At 37.5% G+C, this 19,659-nt stretch overlaps 1 protein-coding gene across 5 annotated transcripts in view; it reads right to left on the reverse strand.

The window, feature by feature from the left end:
* Nucleotides 1-19,659, reverse strand: part of MDN1 (midasin AAA ATPase 1) — a 102,679-nt gene that overhangs the window by 13,534 nt on the left and 69,486 nt on the right. For 3 of the 5 annotated variants that reach the window (XR_012628088.1, XM_074862068.1, XM_074862066.1), the window contains 25 exons: nt 18,752-18,987; nt 18,002-18,097; nt 17,680-17,774; nt 16,815-16,939; nt 15,552-15,698; nt 15,146-15,255; nt 14,623-14,696; nt 14,238-14,433; nt 12,964-13,123; nt 12,648-12,794; nt 10,628-10,754; nt 9,668-9,773; nt 8,457-8,572; nt 6,773-7,252; nt 5,998-6,224; nt 5,481-5,627; nt 5,083-5,255; nt 4,548-4,709; nt 4,277-4,414; nt 3,912-4,053; nt 2,784-2,953; nt 2,404-2,547; nt 1,528-1,663; nt 597-923; nt 169-326 (listed from right to left, as the gene is read on the reverse strand). Coding sequence is in view for 3 of the 5 variants with exons in the window: in XM_074862068.1 (XP_074718169.1) it covers nt 169-326; nt 597-923; nt 1,528-1,663; nt 2,404-2,547; nt 2,784-2,953; nt 3,912-4,053; nt 4,277-4,414; nt 4,548-4,709; nt 5,083-5,255; nt 5,481-5,627; nt 5,998-6,224; nt 6,773-7,252; nt 8,457-8,572; nt 9,668-9,773; nt 10,628-10,754; nt 12,648-12,794; nt 12,964-13,123; nt 14,238-14,433; nt 14,623-14,696; nt 15,146-15,255; nt 15,552-15,698; nt 16,815-16,939; nt 17,680-17,774; nt 18,002-18,097; nt 18,752-18,987 (4,139 nt within the window). In the remaining 2 variants the exon portion in view is untranslated. Of the gene's footprint in view, nt 1-168; nt 331-596; nt 924-1,527; nt 1,664-2,403; nt 2,548-2,783; nt 2,954-3,911; nt 4,054-4,276; nt 4,415-4,547; nt 4,710-5,082; nt 5,256-5,480; nt 5,628-5,997; nt 6,225-6,772; nt 7,253-8,456; nt 8,573-9,667; nt 9,774-10,627; nt 10,755-12,647; nt 12,795-12,963; nt 13,124-14,237; nt 14,434-14,622; nt 14,697-15,145; nt 15,256-15,551; nt 15,699-16,814; nt 16,940-17,679; nt 17,775-18,001; nt 18,098-18,751; nt 18,988-19,659 lie in introns of those variants that run through there. The other 2 variants (XM_074862067.1, XR_012628089.1) reach the window with 2 other exon arrangements.

The raw sequence follows: 19,659 nt of genomic DNA on the forward strand, positions 1-19,659 counted from the left end.
ATATCTACATGGTCTTCAATTTTTTTTTTCAATGAATTTATAACTGGTGTTCTAAAAATTGAATCTTAAACACAATTCTTAAAAACATGGCAGCAATTCCTTGATTTTAACTTGAAAACACATTCCCATGTTCAGCATTTTTAACTAGGACACTTCCATGCAATTTACCTCTTTAGACTGGTCTCTTTCTGAAGCCTCTCCAGCCAGCTCAACAGCGCTGTCACTCTGCAGGTTTTCTTGCCCAGTCTGACCTTGTGTTTCATGCTCCATTCTTTCCTCGGGCTCAGGGATCTGTTCATCCATCTCTGAGTTATCTTTACCCTCTTCTTCCTGAAATAACATGAGTTTATTTTAACATTCTAAAAACTATGGGGAAACAGAAGGGCAAGGAGGTAACAGGATTATAGATGACAGAAATGTACCAGTTTAATAGTAAGCAAATCTGTTATCCTGATGAAGATTCTCACTAACATTACACCTACTCAATGTCAAATCTGTTTCAGAGCATCACAGAACACATCCCTTTCTTAGGTCTTGTATCAAGTAATTTTAAAAAAAAAAAAAAAAAAAAAGAAAATCAGGCTTTTATTTATTACTTTCTACCTGAGGTTGAAGGCCTTGGTCAGCAGCAGGGATTCCCTTATCTTCAGCAGATGCATTTTTTTCCTCATCAGGTGGTTCTGACTCTTCCTCCTCCTCTTCTGCTGCATCCTCAGCGTTCCCTGCATTTTCTTCTTGATCATCACCATCTTTGTCCCCTTCATCTTCCTTCTCCTCTTTATCTTCAGAAATGCCTTCTTCGGCTGGTTCTGCATCTTGATCATCTCCTCCTGTCTCACCAGCATCCTCTTCATTCTGTTCTGTCTTCTCTGCCTCACTTAAATCAACAGGTTTCTCATCTACTTCAAAAGCATTCTCTTCTTCTGGATTAAAACAATCAAAGCATAGAAAACTTTCAGTGAAGTACAGAGACAGTGAATATTACAGATATTTGGAATAAAACTGCCCAGCCTATCAAAAAAGAGTCTTAAAATACTGAGAATTCTCTACATAGGATCTATGATTTTCTACAGCAGATAATTTCTTTGTCACAATTGGTTTCTAACTAACAATACAGCATGATGAATTCCTATTAACTTCCTTTAACCCAATATTCTTGAGGGTCAGTTGACCTGGAGCACAAATGCTTGCAAGTATCATAGAAAAAACTGAAAGTACAAAAGCAACTGGACAATGACGTGAGGAGCTTCTAACATAAATTAGGGTGTATCACTTGGATAACATGACAAAGCCTGCTCCACAGTGCGCATGAAAGGGAGGTAAAGGAAAATGCTGTAATACTGAGTTCTTATCTGGCCTGCATTTGATATCTGGATACACTGAAGTGAATTTGCAGCTTCTTGTTATACAGAATCCTAGCACCACCTCTCTTCTTTCTATAGAGAAAAAGAGCTCGTTATCTGACTGTTCCTCCCTATTTCCATTTGGCTTTCATCTGGGAATCTGTAGAGAGATTTTCAGCTCTACCTTCATCCTCTTCCTCCTCATCACTCTTCTCATCATTCTCCAGGTTCAAATTATCAGGAAGGTCCAAAGGTTCAACTTCAGGCTGCTTTTCTTGCTGGCCATGATAAGGATCTACTTCATTCTCGTCATACTCACGCTGTCAGCATGAGTGTGTCGTAAGTGGGAGGAAAGGCAAAGATGAGAAATAAGACACTGTTGAATTCCATAGGACACAGAAATACTGGATACAATATTACACTCTGATCACTTAACAAATTTCCAGTGATACACATCCTCATGTATATACAGCAGAAAAAGATTAATTTCACCAAACACATTTACGTAAACTGTTACTTCTTCAAAACCGCATGTTTTGTGTTTGGAATCCAGTTTTCCTAACTGAAAGATTCTGAACAGAATCTGCACTCTTACAGATGGTAAATGCACTCTTGCATACTATGCAGAATCTTCACGCATACTGTACACAGATTTTTGGGATGAGTCCCACTGACTTAAGATGTTTCTATTGCTAAACACAACAGAAGAACTACTTTTAAGCTCTGTCCATCAAAACATCAGTTCAGTGTAAAGCCTGTTTTAGCAGCCATTACAAGTTCAAGTCAATGCAAACACAAATTCTTTCTGGATTATGGATCAGAAAATATACATGTAATATAATGGATACAATATGGTAGCTCTGAATATAGTATACATTCTATATATATACACATATATGTATATATATACACTAATATACAATATAATAGCTCTGAAATGAACTTTTTTCAGTGCACTTCAGTATTAAATTAAGCATTTCAAATTCTCATAAACACATGGTGTGAGTAACAAAATATGGTTTGACAGCAAGATACTCTATGTAGTCCAAATAATTTTTACCTCATCGATTTGTTCATGGATTTTCTCTTTGTTTCCACTGTCATCTTCTTGTTGCTCTTCTTCCTCATCCTTGGGAGGCTGTTTTTTATTATCCTTGTTTCTTGTGCCCGAATTGTCATCTTTTGCAACGAGCTCAGAATCCTCCTGTTAACCAACAAATTCAGAAGAAACTCGATTATGCTACCTGCTTCTCAAAGTCTGAGTGACAAGACATCATCTCCTACAGAAAAAATGACAACACTAAATTACTTACGATATGCTCAAATTATCCCGTTCCAAGACCAAGAGCTAGTATGCAAGGGAGTTCACAGTCTAGGTCACATCAAGTTAACAGAGTTTAATTTCTTTGATATTCCTCTTCCCACCCCTCTTCTCTTTACCTCATCCATTCCTGGTCCAGTTTCTTCTGTTTTACTATTGGTATCTTCATCATCATCATCATCTTCATCCCCCCAGAGCCTCTCATCCAGTTTATCATCAGTTTCAGCATTATCAAGATCTCCCATCTGCTTATCCAGCTCCTCCTCTTCATCTGAATTTTCATCATTTTCTGTGGACAGTTCAGAATGTGTTTCAGTATAGAAGAGATAAAGCTAACTTTTTTGTTAAGTTCAGAAACAAACAAACAGTCATACTTGCACCTTAATTTCATCATCCTATGCAGTTATAATTGACAGATGTGGAAAAAAAGACACACATGCACTAACAGCTAGAAGAGCAGGGGCCTAATTATGTGGTTCAGAGTGTTCTCTTGGACAGATGGACAGACACAGCATTCTCTCTCTCAGACTAACAAGTTCCAGGTGCAAAACCTGGATGATTTAAACTCTCTATTCCTCACCCTCTCCCTCCTCCATTTTCAAAATGTTTTGGCATTACTGGGAGCGTAAAGGTTGACTCCACTTTATCTGTTTATTAGCTTGGGAATTTCTCTTCTTGTGCAGATGAACTTGTTCCTGGCACTTGGTCAGAGATTTGAAAGTAGATTAACACTACTTTAATTTGTAAGCCACATTAGTTTCAGATGTTCAAGCTGTTACCCTTTAAAGTGAAGAACTGCTACCTTCTGGGAGAGTAGCAACTTGAATGAATCTACCAAATGTTGCTATTTCTTCCATTTTAAAAAGGTAAAGTTAAATTCTTTTCATTGCTTAGAAGTTAGCAACAGTTTCATTAATCATGTTTTGAAGTTAACTACAGCCATATTCTCAAGTGTTCTGTTGATCCTCCAACAGCTCCGCAGAGTCAGTGACTAATTTTAAAATGCGCCTATAGGTCAGCTCACACCAGGAAGAATCAGCTCCCTTCATTCCAAAAGCACCACAGCGACAGAAGAGCCAGTATTTTCTTTGCACCATATTAATACTTCTTAGTATTCATATACAAATGGCACTACTCTTTTGTTAACACTGACTTTTCAGTACATGCTTCATTATATAAAAGTATCAACCATTATGGGACTGATCTATAATATTTCTTCGAAGTTTGCCATAGTGGAACGACCAAACCTTTTTTCTCCTGCTCTCCATCATGCATTTTTCCTTCAAAGTCTTCTGACATTTCAATTGCATTGTCTTCTCCTTCAATGTCTGGTTTAGACTCTTGATCCTCCTTCTCCTTCTCTTCACCCTTTTGAAAACTGTCTTCTATCTGAATTATTGGTAAAGCCAAAAATTACAATGGATCTTGCCTATATATTAAAGCTTACTTAAAGTACCACAACATTTATAGAGCTTATATGCAAAGATAAAAGCCAACCTAAACAGACTGAAGGCAACTTCTAGTTTTTTTTACCCGAAACATCTACAACATGGATTTCAAGGGTTCTTTTCAGTTTTACTTGAAGTAAACAAGAATAACCCCAAACACTTGCCTGATCTTCACTTTCTATTTTGTCGCTCACATCCTTCTTGCCTTCCCCATCTCCAATACCACCATCCTCGTAATCATGAAACTGTGTTGCTCCCTCTCCAGCTTCATCTTCAAGTAATTCTTTTGGCAGACAAAACCCCTACAAAGGCAAACAGAAACTCAAAACTTTCTGTAGTAGTAAGTACATCTTTCATCTTAGTTTCTTACTTAAGACTTTTGTAGACATTAAATATATGCTTACCATATATCCACTGTTACCTCTAGTAACTTACCTTTTGGGCAAGCTCTGTAAAAATGCTAGTTAGAACAGAAAGCAATTTTCCAGTACTCCTGTGAGATGCCAGTGAAGCAGTGAGGTAGAACAGGATAAGGTCTGAATACTTGCAGAGCATGGGCTTTAGACGCACCAGCAAATAGCAGGACTGGTTGAAGAACTGCAGTTAAAACCAAGGAACAGCTGTCAAATATGGTTATCTACATACTGAGATGCGCCTCAGAGAGGGTGATGACAGAGACTGAAAACAGATGCTCAAACCAGAAGTATCAGTTGGCAAGTTTAAATACAATTTCTAAAGTTTCCAGAGCTTTTTCTAGATTTTCACAGAAACTAAAACCTTTCCTTCTTACTAAAGGAACACCTGGCTTTTGCACTACAGAAGAGTACCTATATTTAACCATAATTTCTCGCATGCTTCTAGTTCTAAGGTACTGGACAGTAAGAAGTAATGCGCATTTAACCACCAAAGTTCACAATTCCAAATATTTTGAGACACCTAAACCAAAAATTATTGAGAAGAATAAATTTACCTTATGCTTATCTGAAGTGTAATCTTCCCTGTAAGATTTCAGGTTCTCCAGGAGTTCTGAAACGGCTAAAAGTGCTTTCTGCACATGCAAAGAATCCAAATCAGCAGAGAGATCTTCATCCAAAAGCTTAGTTATATGTCCTGCTTTAATCACGTCAAATGAGGCTGCATCCTCTTTGTTTGAAACACATAAAAAATTATGAAAATCAAGTCAGACATTCTAAAAATGTTATAGCAAGCAATCTAGAAATATTCATCCTATCTGTTTTAATAGAAAACTTCTATTAAAATGACAATTTCCTTGTGTATTGGGGTACCTCTGCTAGATACATAGTTTAAAGATTAGGTTTGCGTAGTTTAAACTCTCCTCTTCCCCCTTAACTAAATTAACAGACTTACCATTTTCCTCTGCACATTCTTCTTCCTCTTTTCCACCTTCCTGTTTTCTCTCGACCAAACACTGGATGGCATACAGAACAACACGGATCACAGTTTCCACTTTTGCTGAGAAGTGCTCCACAAACTCTTCATCTGATCGTTGACTTCCTTTTGAACCATAAACACAAGCAGTTTTACATAGAAACACATTGAATTACAGATTACTATGTTTCCCCTATGCAAGAAACATGCTAAGCACCATGCAATTTATACCACATAGTTTTACTAAAATCTCCTTGCTAATCCTGATCTACAACCACGGTTTAAGATCTGTCATAAACAGTGACGGGGGGGGGGGGGGGGGGAGGAAGAGAAATTACTGCACAACCTAAGTCTGGACTAAATTTTCCAAGTTTGAATCTCATCAAGTGTTTCTGGATATTCAAATGAACATGGAGCCATCTTCTGCAATAAAGATATAAGAATTCGTTAGGTTGGTTATCTAAATTACAAAACAGGCAGAGGAGATTGTCCTTACCACTGCAATTTGACATGGAAGCAAGAAGCTGTGTTCTCCAGGCTATGAAGTCTGCAGATGTATTATTAACTTCTTCTTGCATATACTTTAGGCTCTTGATTAGGGCCATCTGATTTGCTTCTTGTCTGCCTTCTCCATTTGGAAGAAACAGGGACTCCATGCCTTGTAACTGAGCGGAGACTTCCAGCAAACAACTCATAGCTGATATGCAAACTTCAAAATCTCTCCTGCAACAAGAAATACCATCATACTGAAAGGAGAACAAACACTTCAATTTAAGATCAAACCTTTTCTTAGGACAGGGATGAAGGGAAGGCAGCTGATCTCAATCTTGAACTTATTTAATAAGAAGTCTGACAACAAGCAGATGTGCCACTCACACTGTTTGAAGCAGACAGAAAATGGGAGGCGTATATTTTGTTATTAAATAGGCTACCGAGTTCTTTTAAATTAAAAATTTCATTATTAAATTTAGATTTGAAATTCACCTCATTAACTAAGGAGCTATAGGGATGAAATCCCAGGAGACAAACTGAGAAGCTGAGATGAACCACTTCTTTTTTCTGACTTGTCAGGGGAGTGGGAGAAGACACATACATTTGTTTAAAAAGCCAGGCGCTGCATTTTGCAAGAAGAATGAACAGAAACCACCTTCAAGAGCACCTGAACACACTTTCCAAGATATGCATAAGCAAAAATTTTCAATATGACTTCACACATCTTATATGAACATATAACATACAGACATTCAATTTTATGCACATGTAGAACTCACCAGGAATAAAGCAAAGTCTCACATGACCGTTGTCTTATTTTGTCCACTTCTGCTTTCATTGCCTTCACATTTGCCAGCATCGCAGTCAATTGTGTAGTTACCTGCAGCCATAACTGATCCTTATTTCGCATCCTGCATCCAGGAGGAAGTTGCTCAATTGTTACTGGAGTTAGGTATTTTAGCTCTGAGGGAATTAGGTCAGGTATTCCCGTAAAAACATTTCCTATTTCAGGTCCTGAACTCTGAAAAAGGTTTGTTTTGACATCTGCCCTTTCACTGTCACTGCACTTTGTTAACTCTTCTTTTGGGCAGCATTGTATAAACCAAGACAGCTCCTCGAGAACCATCACGCACTGCATAGAAAGTAGCTGCAGTTTGTCAGTCCAGCGTTGAATACTGTCTTGAGGAGGAAATGCTATGTTATATTCTCTGTCAGCAGTCAACCTAGATTCTATCTCTTGTATACAACTGAGGAGGTTCCTAGTTAAGAAGAAAGAAGGAAAAGTTACAATCATCCTTTGAAAAGCTCAACATTTAGACTTATTTCATAAAAGCTCTAGATAATATGAACTCAGTGGAAGTCAAACTTTTTCTGGAAAAACTAAAATGATAGTCTTATTTAAAAAAAAGTTTTGCTTAATTGTTGAATTTCTCTCCATTGCATATGTTTGAGTTGTACTAAAAACAGGGCTTTGTAGGATTTCGCAGAATCTGCACTGTATTTTCAAACAATCCTTAAATTCAAGGCCTGATGCTAAACTATTATTCATTTTCCTCCATTATAAAAGCAAATTAGATTCCAACACGCTTTCATTCTCTGAAGTGCTGCATAATAGTCAGTTCATAACAAATGATTACTCTGATTTGCAATGAAAGTCACAGCAGTGCAGGTAAGTGTCTTAGAAATTTTACTATTCCTGCAACTGAGGGGTTGTGTTTTGGGTTTTTGTTTGTTTTGCTGGGGTTTTGTTTGTTTTTCCAAGTTTCCTAGGGTTAACAAATTTGGCAGCACTAATCTCCAGTCTAATTTCCTTCCCTGTACAAAGGCTTCTGACCCAACTTCAAAAAGTTTTATGGATTACAATAGCGATGAGCACAAATATGCACAACAGTGGAGTCTGCAGTGAGACCGAGTCAAGCAACAGAGTGAAAAATCACATCAAGTGAGAAAGACTTCCTATACACTTTTCCTTTTACAGTTTTGACACAAGATCTAATATCTCCCACTTTTCTAGAGTTTTAATTTGTACGCTGTTGAGGTTTCCTCATATTGGCTTAAAGTGCCATCCAGATCATTTATTTGCTCCAGATCAAACCAAAAACTTGAACATAGCCAATATTAACTTAGGCCAATACCAAATGAGAGAGATTTAACAATCTATAGGTTTAACTTTGTAATTAACTACAGTAATTATTTCAGTCTTCATGTATACTTAACTTGTTTTTCCAAAATTATTTTGATTCCAAAATAATGGATGCAATGACAGGATAAACAATACCTAACCCCTCCACCTCCTTTTACTTTTAAAAATTTTTTATATCTAGGCTTAATTGAGGGGAGGAGAGAAATGGGGAAATATGGGGAAGAATTTTTTCCTTCTACCTTTTTTTCCATTTTTCTTGAACTGAATTGCTTACTGTCAGACTCCTTGCCAACATTTAAATGTTGGAAAATGCAAAGTACCTCAGTAAGATCCACTGTTCTGTCAGTGCAGTAAGAGATTGTCTCTGCCTAACAAGCATCTGCATGAGGTGTGCAGTGAATCCTTTGCATCGTTCAATGCTACCTAGTCCAATATCCTAAAAAAAAAACCCAGATACAGAAAAAGTGGGAGGGAACAGTTACACAAATAAGCAGATAATAACATTCTCTATGCCTCCATTCCATTTCACTGGGCTGGCTGAAAATTTATGGTTTAATTGAACAAGTCTTAAAATGCAGACAAAAATTATAGTTATTACAGTTTCCCCATCTTCATTTTTCTGCATCTTCCATATATCCTGCATACAAATTTGATTTTCAAGTAGCTCCTGCAACAACAGCCATATTAAATTGCACTCCACTGTAGCAATAATTATCAGGAGTTTAGTTCCAATAGTAAAGCTACCTTACATAAATGATTATTAAAATCTAAAGCTATGCCAGCCTAAATTCTTACATTCATGACTATTGCTAAAACCACTTCCACAATTCATTTTACCAGATTTACTGACAAATACTTTCCCTCCTTTCATTAGAAAGGATCCCATTTTAAAGCTGGGAATAAATGTTCACGACACAGAGCAAAACTGATCTCAGCTATGTTCCGTCATTTATGCCACTGCCAGCTGTGACATTTGACAAGATCATGTTGTAAAATGAGGGGTGAAGCACAGTGAGAAAGAGCAGCATCTGGAAGAGATCCCTTTCTCCTGAAACACTGGCAAAGTGGTACTGATTTGTCAGAACTCTTTTGCTCCTTCTACCGATTTTAGACCAATTTTTAAGCAAAGAAATATATCAGCATTTTTGTGTTAGACACAGGCTCCAGTTATGTCCAATTATAAACCTCAACTGCTTTTTTTCATGTGCAACAACTAATCCTGGTTTTGTTTCCCTAACAAGTTTTGATTCAGTATTTCAGGATTTTCCTTCAAGCACAAAAAGTAGCAACAGGGTATCTGTTGTGAGGAGAGATACTGTACGTTTACAGTTAAGTTCACTAAACTTCAGTCATAAACAACAGGTTTTAAAATGCTGCATTTAATGATTAGCCCCAAAATATAATATTTTGTATCATATTACAGAACACAGCATGATCTCACATGCCCTTTTTGCTGCTGGAAAATTTCAGTCCAAGCTGGTAAAATAAAGTTAACAGAAGTAGGATTTCTATTTTTACTTTGGTGTTCTACCTTGGCAGGTGCTAATAATGCTGTCTGAAGTCTAGAGTGGCGTGCAAGTGACCGATAGAAGTACTTCTGGCATCCATCCCAGGCAGAAGAAATCTCTGTCAACAACCTGACAGAGCACAAAAAAAGTCTGGTATTAGAAAGGTATATAATATCAGTACCTCAGCACACTGGAACCACCAGGTCAGCTCTTCAACCTAACAAATTTGATTACAATTCATTTTGCAAATGTATTGATCTTGTAATTCTTCATTTTCTCCAGAAGTATTCTAAAGGAAACACTTAATTTTTAAAATAAACCCTAAGGAAACCCTACACAATAGCAGCAAAATATCTATCTTTGAATATAGTTTAACACTTAAACAGTTGGTTTTTTTTTTCATGCAGCTAAATCCAGCTTGATAGGGAAGCCTTTATTTTGGCCTTGATGAAAGGTACCATAAATTAAACCGTTGCACCTGAGGAGGACAGTAACCAGCACATCTCAATGACAAAAATCACTTGCTACCAGAAAAACAGAAATGCCCACTTTGAAGTCTATGTATTTTCTCCTGAAATATCCCATTAGTCAATTAAAACAAAAAAATTAAGTAAACCCTGTAAATCACAACTCATCTTTAATAAAATCGTTAGCAGTCTACATTCTAATATGATGCTAGCAAAACATCCCAGGCAAAGCTGGGCAGTGGAGGGTTAACTGAAATCTAATTCACAGTAGCAATGAAACTGAGGGTAAAATTGTGAAAAGTGCAAATTAAAAAAACCCTCTCTCTCGGGTGTATGTGCCAGTACAGTATGCTTGGGATTTTCAAACTGAGAAGTAATGGGGGAAAGAGGAAGGAGTATCTAAAATACTAAGTGAATTACGTTCCAGAAATTCCAGTCTAAATCCACATGCAATAAATTCTATATATCATAGCTGCAATTCATAAAATCTAAGGGTTAGAAATACTGTGTACATACGTGGCATCCAGTTCATGTGTACAATTGACTACACCTAATGCACTACGCAAGTCCAGTGGACGTAGGTAGAGTATTTCATGACAGGCTTTTGACCGGGACCAAGAAAGACCTTTCCGGTATGATAAACCTGGAATGACATTTGAACACACATCCTTTTTATGCCCTCATTCTCTTATATGAAAAATGTCACTCGTACAGTTGGTATTAAGATCTAAAACCTTCTGATGTAGGTTTTTTCTGATGCTGCATGATTTTGACAAGTCTTTGAACATATCACGATTTTTGTAATGTAAGAACACATTGTAGCTTAGCTATCTCCAGGTGAACATAGCTGAAGAGCACAGCTGAAAATAAGGCACAGACTTGCGTGTATAAAGGAGGTTGGTGGTGGTGGTGGCCAAGAGAAAAATCAAAAATCCTTGAACCTGTAAGGCAGGCTACAGCCTGAGAAAGTTACAGCTACATACTTTTATAAGTCAGGCTTAAGGCCGTTCTTTTAGCTATTTTAAAAGTTGGATTAAACATGCTCATTTCTCTCAAGCCAATTAAAACACTCCTTTCAAAGTAGCCTGAACATAAGCAGAACCTGTAATAAATACTCATTAGCTATCTAGGTTATGTTGCCATTTTTCCAAACTAAATGGAAAACAATTCTTAGGAGCAACACTTTTTATTTCTCCTGGTCCTTTAAGAAAGCTGACTTAGGGATCATCACCTCATTTTTAAGACATGAAAAGGCTGATGAATGAGGAAGGTAAAAGTGTCACCTGCAATCAAAGCCTAGTAGAGAATTCAAATTCCATGTGTTAATGAAATCATCACAGTATGCCATTCCTCCAGCACAAACTTCACAGGGCAGCAATGGCAGACATCCCTTTGGCGCCAGCGGGTGCAAAAAATTCCAAACACAGGAAAAGTGTATGTGTTCCTCCCACTCAGATTCACCTGTGAATTCATCTAAATACAAAAGGACCTTGATCTTCTGGGACCTATTTACTCACTACACACCAACTCGTTTAAGTAGCATAAACTACAAACACTCAAAACAACAACGGAAGCCTCCTCCTGCCTCCCAGAAAGCATTTAGGATGTTTTTGCTTTCATTTATTTTCCAAGTGTTGTGACACTGAGTTAGTTTGTTATCAAAATCATGCCTTCCTGGAATCCTTAACTTCATGTTTCCAAGCTTATTTCTGCAACCATGAGGAACACAATTTTTTTAAGGGGTTCTTAGGATCACTGCAGACCAGAAGCTATGGCTTCCACGAGAAGCACCAAAACACTAAACTCTCTTCAAGAAAGAAGGAAAAAAAAAAAGTCTAAGTTACATTATTTCTAGTTCTGGATATGACTTAGCAGAATGCTGTAAGACAGCTGTTTATTTAACAACACTGCTTACTTCTGCTGGTGTCTAAACTGCTCAGTGACTAAGAACACCTGATAAATAATTTAACATAACACCAAAGGAAAAGGCAACAATTAATACTTTGGGTAGGTCCCTCTCCTTAAGATTAGCAAGGGGAGTAATGGAGACTGGGCTGCTGAACAGGGTAGCTCCAATAGTTCCCATCAGCAGATCATTCAGTCTTCATGGCTCAACCACATGTCTGACAATCTGATCTTTGCTAGTCTGTCAATCGAGAGGTGGGCTTTCATTCAGATGAGCTAACTTAATTTCAGTTCTGGATCAGAGAATGGATACAAGATAATGAGCTTCCCTCTTGTTTCTAAAAGCTGGGCAATGACTTCTGACTGGAGATAAAGTACATTTCTGCTTCAGAAAAGCTACTGTTGTACATCTAATGGAATGTGAGAAGAACAGAAGGTATTTGAAAGGGCTAACGCACCAGGCCGCCTAGTCAACAGACTAAGAGAAAAAGACTTAAATGCTTCTCTGTATTAGTGGCTTACTGACTTCAAGAACATAGTATTATGGTGGGTTTAGATATATTGGCAAAAATGGTAAAACGCTTAAGAACTCTGTGCTTTTAAATCAAGCACATTTTTACTCAAAGCTTACCTGTTTTAGCAAGGCTTTTAAAGAGATCTGACAAAGCCCGTTGCTTCTGCATCTGAATATGCTTTGCCTCTGACTTCTGCTTCTCCTTATCTGCTGTCTGATCAAATGTTAAATTTTGCAGTTCAGCTACAGAAACAATGATACCACCTGTATAGAAGACAGCAGGGAAAGGTAAGAGATGTGAAAATTTAACATGCACAAAGCAGGCACAGGAAGACAGACTGGGAAGGGAACTATGTATCTACACTTTTTCCTGATTTGTTCCATTTACGTTACAGAGATCAATTATGGTATAGAAATTATAAGAATACTTAACCTGTGAACTGGTCAAGATTTTCTACCAGCCTTAAGAATAAATTATTTTCTGTAACCGTTGTACACATTTTCTTCATTTTTTTAGTAAGCTTAGGCAGACGATACTGAAGAGATTCTGTATGAAATGTAATGCCATCCTGACATTCTTCTGGGAGTGCCTTCTGAGAAAAAAATTAAAGAAACAGTCCAATTATACACACATACTAAAGATGTCTTATTTGACCATTAGAAGTAAATCACTGCAAAGAGAAAGACTAAATTCTGAAACCCCAAAACAACCCCGCGTGATCCTTTGAACAGTTCAGCACCAACGCTTGAAGGCAACATAAAACTGCAACAAGTGTAAGCAGCAACTCTGTTGGATTATCAGTAACAGGCTTGATAACAAACAAACCAACCTCAAACCAACCAACAAACCAAACCAACAATCACAGACATTAGATTTGCATCCATTTTCTGCCTCCTCACTCCACCCCTCCTGACTGTCACAGGACAAAAGCAAGATGTCTGGTCTGAAGAAAAGGAACAAAAGCCTTGGAAGCTGAGAGCAACCAAGCATTTCCCACTAATCCCCAAATTCTTATGACTTACAATTGTCTCCATGCATCTTATTAATAAGAACTAATGAATGTGAATAGAGATTTATTTCAGGAAGAAAATTAGTTGACTTCCTCTCTGAGCCTGACAACTTAATTAGAGACACACTAAACTGTGGCACTCTGGAGTAGGATTTACCACTTATCAGCTAGTCCAAGCCAAATTTTCACAGTACACAAGCTGTCAGCCAACAGCAAATGTATGACAATGTAGTGCACTCCCCTAGTGTTGAGTTCAAGATCAAAGTAATTTTATATTTAATCAGAACTTATATATGCACAAATCCTACAGCTATATCTGTTGGGGTCCTTGTTTAGGAAAAAAGGCTAATAATAATTTCAACTCCCAGTCCATATTACTGCAGTAGCAGGCAAATAACAAATTGCTGCAGACAATATATAAGCAACTTGGAGATGAAATGTGTAACTGCTATCATCTCTATATTAGAGCATAGATATTGTGCCAAGTCAAAACAGAACATGCTTGTCTTTCCATGCTGCATTCCCACCCATCTGCAGTGTTTCATAACACTGAACACAAGTAAGACCAAAAAGTTATGATATATTCAACAGATTTGACACTTACATAAGATTTTTCTGCATAAATCAGTGAAAAGCGACATATAGATGAGAATAGAGAAAATATCCCTCCCACACTTAGAATAAAGAATACAGTCACCTTGGCAACATCTGTTCTAGCAGAGAGAAATTTTCTTAATGTGTTGTTTAGTCTCTGAACTTTGGTCTCTTTGTTCTCAGATTCTTCTTGCTTTTGCAAGCAGTCCAGCTGCTCTTCCTTACCAATTTCCACCAAGGCAGGCCGACATGGCTCATCCAGAACAATTTCAAACTTCTTCATGAATTTAAAGAGGGTCCTAATTACCAAAGGAAAGCAAAAGTGTTACTGGGTTTTATAATCCTGGAAATCTCTCAGCTGCTGGAAATAAATGTCTCCACTGCGTTATGAGCAGAAGAAACATGCTTGCATTCAAATTTAACATCACAGAGAAATCATCTAGAAGGAAGATTCCAAACATGGAGCTTAATTCCAAGCTCTGAGTTACCTGCGTATTTTTTCAACTGACTGTTTTATAGCCCAGAAGCTGACGTCGTTCCACTTTGAAATTTTCACAAATTCCTATTAGGAAAATAAATAATCAATGGGATTACTTATATAAATGCAATGAACTACTTGCATATAAAAGATGATCTTTAAAGCTGATCAGCTATGATGATCTGGTGGTCTTAAAATGCAAGACATTTTAGTAAGTGAGAAAATTACTCCATAGGCATCTTATTCTATTAATATTTGTGTTTACGCTAAAACTGTTGCATGGCCAAATGCTGTGAAATCCAAAGGGGCTTCGCTAGTGGGTAGAAGCCACCATGGCTAAATGGGACTGACCAAACATCGAAGACTTCAACCAACCTCCCCCCACCTCAAAAATAAATTCTTGCCAAAGAAAATGTGAAGTATAGTAGCAATTTCAGCAGCCAACAGAGCCATTATAAACAAATTCAAATAATATCTGCTCCACTGTTCCTTTGATTAGATCAATATATTGTCTGAATGAAGTTTCTTTTTACCTTAAGTTCCTTTTCTATAGGTTGACGAAGTTCAGTGATTCTGGCCTCAACACACTCTGAAAACTGCTTATAATAATTGTATAGATTCCACAGGATGCTGCACAGAACGTCTGGAAGGGAAAGAAAATAACAAGCTTCTCTTAAAACATGATATTCTTCAGTATCAAGGGGAGAAATGAATCCAGTTGTGGGTTTTTTTGTAATCATGAAGCTTAGCAACACCAAAAGATGGGGTAAACCATGAGTATTCTGATGGTAAATTAACAGTATTCTTCATGAAAAGAGGAAAAAAAGCAGCATAGGCTTATGTTGTATTTATGGGCTTACTGATCTGTTTGTAAGTCTTGAATACCTGATGGTCAGGTTGTTGTAAAGAGACTTAACACATGTAACGCTAAGAGCTTACCCTTTTCTGCTACTTGAGGCATCAGCAAGACATGGCAGTGGAAAACCAGTAGTGCTTGAAGTCGCGCATGAAACTCTCCTAGCGTGGATCCTTCAATGAAAGCTTGTAGTGTGCTGACCAGAGTTTTCAGATCCATTTGCTCAGTTTCTGAACAGTGCACCAGAAATTTAGAAGGGGGAGAAAACAAAAAAAACCCTCTACATGAAAATTGTTGTCTCCTCTTTGTAAACTTCTAACTAAATATCAGGTCTCTATTAGGAAAGTGACAATGGTGAGGGGAATAATTTTAATTTAATAATAAGTAAAACCAACAACCACCACACTGGAAGAAAGGAGAAGGGACAAGAGAGGCAGCAGTAAGATAGCGACTGAGGAGGCCAATTTCAGAATGCATCAAGTATTTAAAGAATACTTGCTATTCTCTATGAATGAATGGCTTTTTTGGTTATGATGAGCCATACTATGAATTCGTCACTGCCAGTTCCTTATCTCCTCAAAATCATCAAGACAGAAATAATCTTGGAAGAATCTGGTACAGAATACAGTGTGTTTAGAGCATTACCTATAGAAGATGACATGCTGTCTGCTTGGAGATGTAAAATAACCCAAGGATATGAAGTTCGTCAAGTAAGTGCATTAATTAGTAGTGAGATTTGGCACAAGACTGCCTCATGCCAGAGTATGCTACTTTCATCCTTACAATTTAATTAAATTTTGGGGAGGCAAGGGACTGAGAGCTATATTCTTTTCCCTATTTTACATAATATGAACACCTGCAGACAGATTTGCTAAGAACAGTATGTACAAAACATACTTACTGTAAGAATTCTTTAGGCTTTATACAGAACATTAAAAGCAGTGCAGCTGGGACACGAATTGTGCTTTGTGTGGTTAAAAAAATGTGGTGCCTTTTCCAGCTGCAGATAGAGGATTCTTACCCTCCAAATCTGTTTGAAATGTTTGTATGTGCATGACCTACAGTTGCCACAGTTCTAGTTTCTTTTAGATGCTCTTTTACATACATCTCTTCTTTATATGACCTACAATGTTATCCCTATGAGGGACACAGGTGGTTCCAGAAATAAATACCAAGCAAAGTTCACTCTATATGGAAGACCCTATACAGTCATGGAATTGTAGGGCAGAGGGTACAAGAACTACACTTGAAAGTGCACTGTCAAACTATGACATTTAGGACCTTAATTATGCATCCTTAGTAACTGCTGGAACTGCACCATACATTCATATAAGGCCAGCCCTTACCTTCTGTGTTTGCCTCTGTCTGTTCTTGAACATACTTCTCAATCATTTGATAGATAGAGAACCAGTGCTTTGTGGATTTCTCTACATGCTGCTTCATAATATTGTCCAAGCTTACTGACCAGCAACTGGAAACAATAAGGAAGGGGAGAGAAGAAAAAAATAAAACAAAAATATTGTGGGTAGCTCCAAAAAACCACAAACTTTATTCTGTTTCTACTAAACTAGAGGAAAAATTTACAGGATGGAATAATCTGCACATATGCTTAATATACGCAATCAAGTCTTGAGGAGCACTTTGCCACTATTATTAAGATTATTATATATGAGAGAAGATTATTATATATGAGAGAAGAAATGCAACAACTAGGGACAGTAAACAATATCAGTCTGAGCCAGGTTCAAAAGTTTCTTTTCACAAAACTTGAAGTAGACCTGTGGAATTCCTGATCATGGCATACTGTGGATATAAAAATTTTACGTGGTCTTAACAGAAGACTGGACAATAGTTTTTAAGGAAAATTTAATGGGGGTTCTTAAATAGACAAAACACTGCAGGCTCAGTAAATCATAGGATGAAAACAGGAGGACACTGGGAAAATATTAGGATGCAGTGCTGTAGTTATCTGTCCTGCTTCTACTCCTCCTGAGGCATATACACAGGGTCACCATGGGCTGGGCATGCTCATTCTGAGCCAGTACAGCTGCTACTTTGGGGGGGGTTCTTCCCCACATTGCTATTAGGACAGATAGACAGACACACACACATGTTCCATGATTAAGTCAATTCTGCACCAGAAGGTGTCTCCGTACAGAGACGGAAGCTTACAGTATCTAAGAAAAAGCAGTAGAGAAGGACAGTTCTTACTTCAACTCCAATCTACGCCACTGAATAATCAGTTGTGTGACCAAATCAAGATGTTTTCTCAAGGACAAAGCTCGACTAGCATTTTCCTCCCAGTCCTGGAAAAAAAAAAGTTCCCCTTTATACAAAGCCAGAAATTAGTCTTTGCATGGCAAGACTCATGCACTACTCTGGAGTACATTCCTACTCCTTAAACTTAAGTCAGGGAGCAAGTTCACTTCCCCAGATCCTGGCAAGCAGCTTTCAGTTGTTTTTAATCATGGCACCAATATAAATAAGGAAGCATAAAAGATAAGATAGAAGTTTCCCTTAGCTCTTTTCTTACCTGTGCCTTTGCAAGAAGAATTTCCAAACCATTCAGGAACTTTGAGAGAGGACTAGAGAGTGGAAAACTCCGGATTCTGTCCATCACAACTAACAGCTGCAGAACAAAAAACAAGTGTTCAACCTATAGTAACTGATCTCCAACAGAAGCAGTCAGGAAGTTAAGCTAATTTGTATTAGCATAACCCTCTTCTGTAAGAGAGAAGAATTTATTTTTTTAAAAAAAATTTAAATTGCTTCCTCATTTTAGTATAAGGTCACTAGTAGTTCAGTGAAGGCCAGTGTACTTGGGGAAAGGGGCACAAATGACCTAACACAAAGAGTTCCAATAATTTCCGAGTTTCTGCATTACTGTAAGAAATATAACCTGAAGGCCACACAGGCCCTCTAAGTGGGACCAAAGATATCCATTTTAAAGCACTATGAAAAAAAGCATTCTGGAAAAAAAATCCCAGGAGCCCAAACAACAAAAGATCTCAAGAATCTTTGAAGTATGGCAGATTGAAGATTGCTTAAAGCTGTAAGATCAGAGTAGGCAGTGAATACCACTTAATGTTTCGTAACTGAACAGAACAGCTACCTTCTTAAGAAGAGACAGGTATGACTTCAAAACATCTGCATAAGTAATACAGACAACACCTAGGCAAGTGTATGCGTGCACATGTCTATGCATACCTATACACACATTTACACACAAATGCAATTCTAAAATGCTCCAGTTTTCCCCAAACATTTGTTGAGGTGGTTTTACCTGCACAAGTACTGGATGTTCTGGCCATTCCTGCAGCAGCCTATTCACTTCTTTAGCAAAATGATCAAGTACAGGTTGGCACTGTCGGACTTGCTGAATATTAGGATGCTGGTAGAAGTCATATGGGCCATCTTGCTGCAGCACAAGATCTGAAGCTAGTTCCTCAAAAAAGGTATTGTGAAGAAGAGTGCTAACAAGAAGCTGGCTTCCCAAAAGACTATCATTCATTTCAGCACCTAGGAAACAAAAAAAGGAAGACATCACACATGCTATTAATTCTTTTTTCGGTTGCATGGATGAATTTTGTGGTTTTTTTCCCCGCGTCCCAAGCTTAGCATGTTATGTATTACAAGAATATAAGAATATGCCACATATAAGCAATGAGATGGGAGTATGGCACAGAAGAGATAGATCTAAAGTTTACATTCTCTATCAAATTTTTGTATAAAAGTAAAATCAGCATCCTGAAGGTGGGCTGTGATCCTGTTGTAAGACCAGTTCTTCTGTGCATAAATTCACATCAAGGAGATATTCACTACAAAATTAGTAGCAAGGCTCTGTGAAAAAGGAATCCAACACAAAAATTTAAAAAAAAAAAAAATCACATATATTACATCTCAGGTATGAACACAAAAATAAGTTACTGCAGAAACAGCAGCCCTTATCTGCTTCTTCTTAACTGCACGCATATACATTTATTAGGTTAGAACTGAAGTATAGCTCTGCTTTGAGACGCGATGATCCTGAGGTCTCTCACATTGTTATAACAATTTACACATGAAGTGTACCAAATTTCAGGGTAAAAAAAACAAACACTTTTTAAAAAAAAAAAATTACAGATGCTCCATTTAAGCTTAAACCAATTCTTTAATGAACTTAATTGCAAATTCTACTTCTGGGAAATTTCT

Source organism: Strix uralensis, chromosome 3, assembly GCF_047716275.1.
Source record: "Strix uralensis isolate ZFMK-TIS-50842 chromosome 3, bStrUra1, whole genome shotgun sequence".
NCBI lineage: Eukaryota > Metazoa > Chordata > Aves > Strigiformes > Strigidae > Strix > Strix uralensis.